General features: G+C 30.9%; 1 protein-coding gene across 1 annotated transcript; it reads left to right on the forward strand.

The window, feature by feature from the left end:
* The first annotated feature begins 514 nt into the window (after positions 1-514).
* Positions 515-1434, forward strand: LOC122602265. The gene has a single exon (XM_043774973.1). It carries the CDS (start codon positions 600-602, stop codon positions 1290-1292), a length of 693 nt encoding a protein of 230 aa, XP_043630908.1. The 5' UTR covers positions 515-599; the 3' UTR covers positions 1293-1434.
* The last annotated feature ends 2711 nt before the right edge of the window (positions 1435-4145 follow it).

The following is a 4145-nucleotide window of genomic DNA, read 5'->3' on the forward strand; positions in this document are numbered from 1 at the left end:
ACAAAATTGATAACAAAAAAACCACCTCTTGTTATAAATACTAGATTATGAGGCTATATTGGGTTGAAATTGTTATATACACAAATTGAGTTTAAAATATATATACCTTATGAATATAGGGTCATGTTCAATCGCTCACATTTCACATGTTGAAAGCTACTTATGAAAGTAACAATATCATAATTAAAACTAGTATACGCAACTCTCAAATATCAAACCAAAACTCACTTTTGAGAGAGAGCGTATCCGCATTATGACGTTATAAACATACAATGTGATGCCTCTAACTTTTTATGCCCTTCTCAACTACCACTTGTATCAACATTAAGACAATAATCAAAGCATGAAGGACCATATACCCTCTCTATATGTACTATATACTACTATCTACTTTATGAATCTTGAACTATAAAGTATAAGCATGAAGCTATTGTAAAGTTATCTTTTTTGTGGTTCCAAGTGTCAGGGGTTTGATTAATAAGATGAGTTGTTGTGTAGCATTTATGAAAAGAGATAATATGGTTAACTTATACGTTTATATATACATTTAGCCAAGATATATAACAATTGCTAGAACTTCCATCAAACTCAAGCTAGTCATGGACTGGTACTCATGGTTATCAAAAACCAATCTCGACCCATATTTAGTATACGAGTATGGAAGAACCTTCACACATAATGAGCTTCAAAGAGGAGACACGAGTTACTTCAACCACGAGTTTCTTCAAAGTATGGGAGTCACGGTTGCCAAACATAGGCTCGAGATACTTAAGCTTGCAAAGAATAGTATAGGAGGACGTGGTCCCAGAAACGGGTTCTCAAAGATGGTTTCAGCATTTGCCAAGACTAGAATGCTGCTTTCCAAGAAAATTGGAAGATGCGTTTCTAGCAAACGCATGGTCCACACCCCTAGGCCTGACCCTAACCCGTTTAGGCCACAATGGCCAAGTAGCAACCTAAGGAAAACGATGGGGTTTGAAGAGAATAAAGAAGAAAAAGTGAAAAAGATGAAATCCGGACCCTTAGATAGAAAAGTACAAGAGAGTTATATGAGCCCGAAAAAGGTTTTAAGTGCTTCAGGGCCTTTAGAAAGGAAGGTGCAAGAAAATATGATGCTCATGTACCATAGCCCGATGGACACCAGACCTGACCCGAATGGGTCAGGATCGCTTGATGTTGTGGGCTATAGCCCGAGGATCGGGATACCATGCAGTATGATGCAGACTGGGGGTGAAAATGACGTCGTGTCTTCACTTTGGTCTTTGATGTTTCAAGATATGAAACCTACTTAATTAGTGTTGATTGTTATGTTTTACTTTTAATACCAATAGAGATGCTTGTCTTCCCATCTTGTGGTTTTGTTTTTGCAATTTTTATCATTTGCTTTTCATGTAAGCTTTCTAGAATTTGTATGTGAACATATATCATTACTTATGTGGATAATCAAATTTATGTTTTATTGCTTAGAATATATATTTGACTTTTAACTATAAAACTTCTTTCAATTAATTTTTAAAATAGCGACCTACTTTTCAATTTGCTCTTCATGTGACAACTTATTGTTTTGTGTCGTATTTATCCATCATTAAAACTTGTCCCTTTGTAATCGTCGTGTAATTAAAAATCGAGAAAGAATGGCAAAATATCTGGTCAAACAAGATATATATAAAGGTGACATATTTTGGCTTACGAGCTCGGGTGAAATGACACAATTTAGGGACTCTAATGACTTACGTTTGGAGTCTCGTACTCCAATTAAGCATTATTCATATAATAATTACTATGACATGTTCACAAACTATAATATATCATGGCATATATGCAAATGGACATAATTTTACAATCTATTTCCAACTCCGGGTAAAATGATGGTTCAAAAGTGAGAGTTTTAAAAAATACTTTGGTAAAATAAGAAATATGAGAAGTAGTTTGTAGAAATATAACTTGAATTCTCATAACAAGTATTAGTCGAAACAATTGGAATATATATATATATATATATATATGTGGGGCTTGTATAATATTGATGGTTCTTGTCCTTCAAAAAAAAAAGACATTTATCAAATGGAACTTTAATTAATGAGACTAAATATATTGAGGAGTGAGGACATGTTCAAAAAATTTGACATGAAAAATTGTGAACCAATAACAACCTCAATGGAAGCTCGAATTTAAAAATAAACTCGAATTAAAGGCTAATGTTTCGTGCTCTGTGTAGCCCTAATGTTTTCGGTGTTTTATGTTCATAGAGTACTCATACAATGCTACTGTATGTTTTCATTTGCTTATGTTAGTGTGTTTATTTGCTTGTATTTGATATTCATGAAAAAAATTGTATAATGTCTGTTATCAAGCTACAAGAAACGATATTATTTAATATTAACTTGACATTATGACCAAAAATATAAGAAAACCATTCAATTCCTAAAACTCTTTTAAACCTCGTAGTTCATATTTTAAAACGCGTATTGCATTGAGTATTGCTATGGCTATTGAATTAAAGATCGACACGATAGTTTTCTGAAGAACGTTAAGACTTAAGATTAATAATTGACTATCTATTACCAGTCCTGTTGTTGAAATGGGCTTCAACGTGGACGTCGAAAGACCAACTAGATTTCTTGAGTTTACCTCATATAGTCTTGTAAAAGATTATGTAAATATTTGATAGTTTTATCTCAATTAAATGTGGTTTAGTTGAGAGATCTCTTCTTGTTAGGTATTAGAGGTGAGGAGGCTATTTACGACGGACCTGGTTAAGACAACGTATGTTAGAATCCCCGCTGCGAGTAATCCACCCCTTTTAAAAAATTAATTTTTAATTTTAATGTAATGGAAGGATTTGAGTTTAACATGTAAATGGTGTTAATTAGAACAATCCGTGATGGATCCAAGATCTTTTTTTTTAACGAGGGCGAGTGTTGGATGCAATTATATGAACCTGTTACACTACATAGTTATCTATACGTAAATAAATTCATTTGTTGAATTTTCATTATGACTCACTCTACTTCAAAGAATGATATAGAAATATAAAAATATTAACTACGTACTAACGACGTATATATAGTTGGTACACCTGTGGTATTTCACATGTAGGAAAATGATACTGATATTGTGGGACATGAGAGTATTACAAATGAATATTCCGATAATTAATTTTGCCATAAATGCAAGATTTTGCGTAAAATTTATATTGCACGTCGACATATATGATTGACTTGGACCAATTGATAGTTTTGTATCATCTGATCTGATTTACTATACACACAATACGTCGAAAAAAGTATTAATATAAAAGGTAAAAAAACATGAAATTTGAAGAAAAAATACCTGTCCTGGATATACAAATTAGTCGAATATATATCGAATGACCTCTCTAATGAAAAAACATTAAATTTTAAGAATATCTATGTAATTTTTGTAATTTATCGATATACGGTTTTGGACATAAAAGATTTTGAATGAATTAAAGAAATAAAATGATTTATGAAGGAGAGAAAAAAAAAAGAGATTAAAATTTGAGAAGAGAGATAAAAATATTAAAAAGTTAAAAAAATTTGGAGGCAAACATATATTTTATAATGTAAAATAGAGATATTGACTAAAGAGTATCAAGGTTTAGGGTATACCTTATGGTGGTTAATAAGAGCTTTTCTATTTCTTGTTTGGGGTTTTAATAATGGGAAATAATTTTTCTATAACAACTTTTACTTTTCTTACTATAAAACAATTCTTATGACCTTTTTGTCCCTCATTAAGTTGTATTACTAGTGGTAATTTTTAATCCTTCTACTCATTTGTTTTCGTACAATTTTTTTACTTATTCGGTAAACTTTCCTCTTATATTTTCTTCACTTTCATATCTCTTTATTCTATTTGTATAATCTTTAATTTTTATTATTCTTTTAAATAACTTCTTTAAGAAAACAAAACAAAAAGAAAACAGACATTAACTGTAAGTTCACGAGTGACATTGTTGTTTATATTAATTATGAGATGATGGTTGTTATGGTTGTTGTTTTGGAAGTGAGAAACCATTGAGTGATACAAAACAATGAAGCCATACCTACTTTATATTTGATGACTAATTATAAATTTTGATTATTATTATTACTAGTGATGAGAATTAAGAAAAATGTTAG

The sequence above is a fragment of the Erigeron canadensis genome, chromosome 5 (genome assembly GCF_010389155.1).
Source record: "Erigeron canadensis isolate Cc75 chromosome 5, C_canadensis_v1, whole genome shotgun sequence".
Lineage (NCBI taxonomy): Eukaryota > Viridiplantae > Streptophyta > Magnoliopsida > Asterales > Asteraceae > Erigeron > Erigeron canadensis.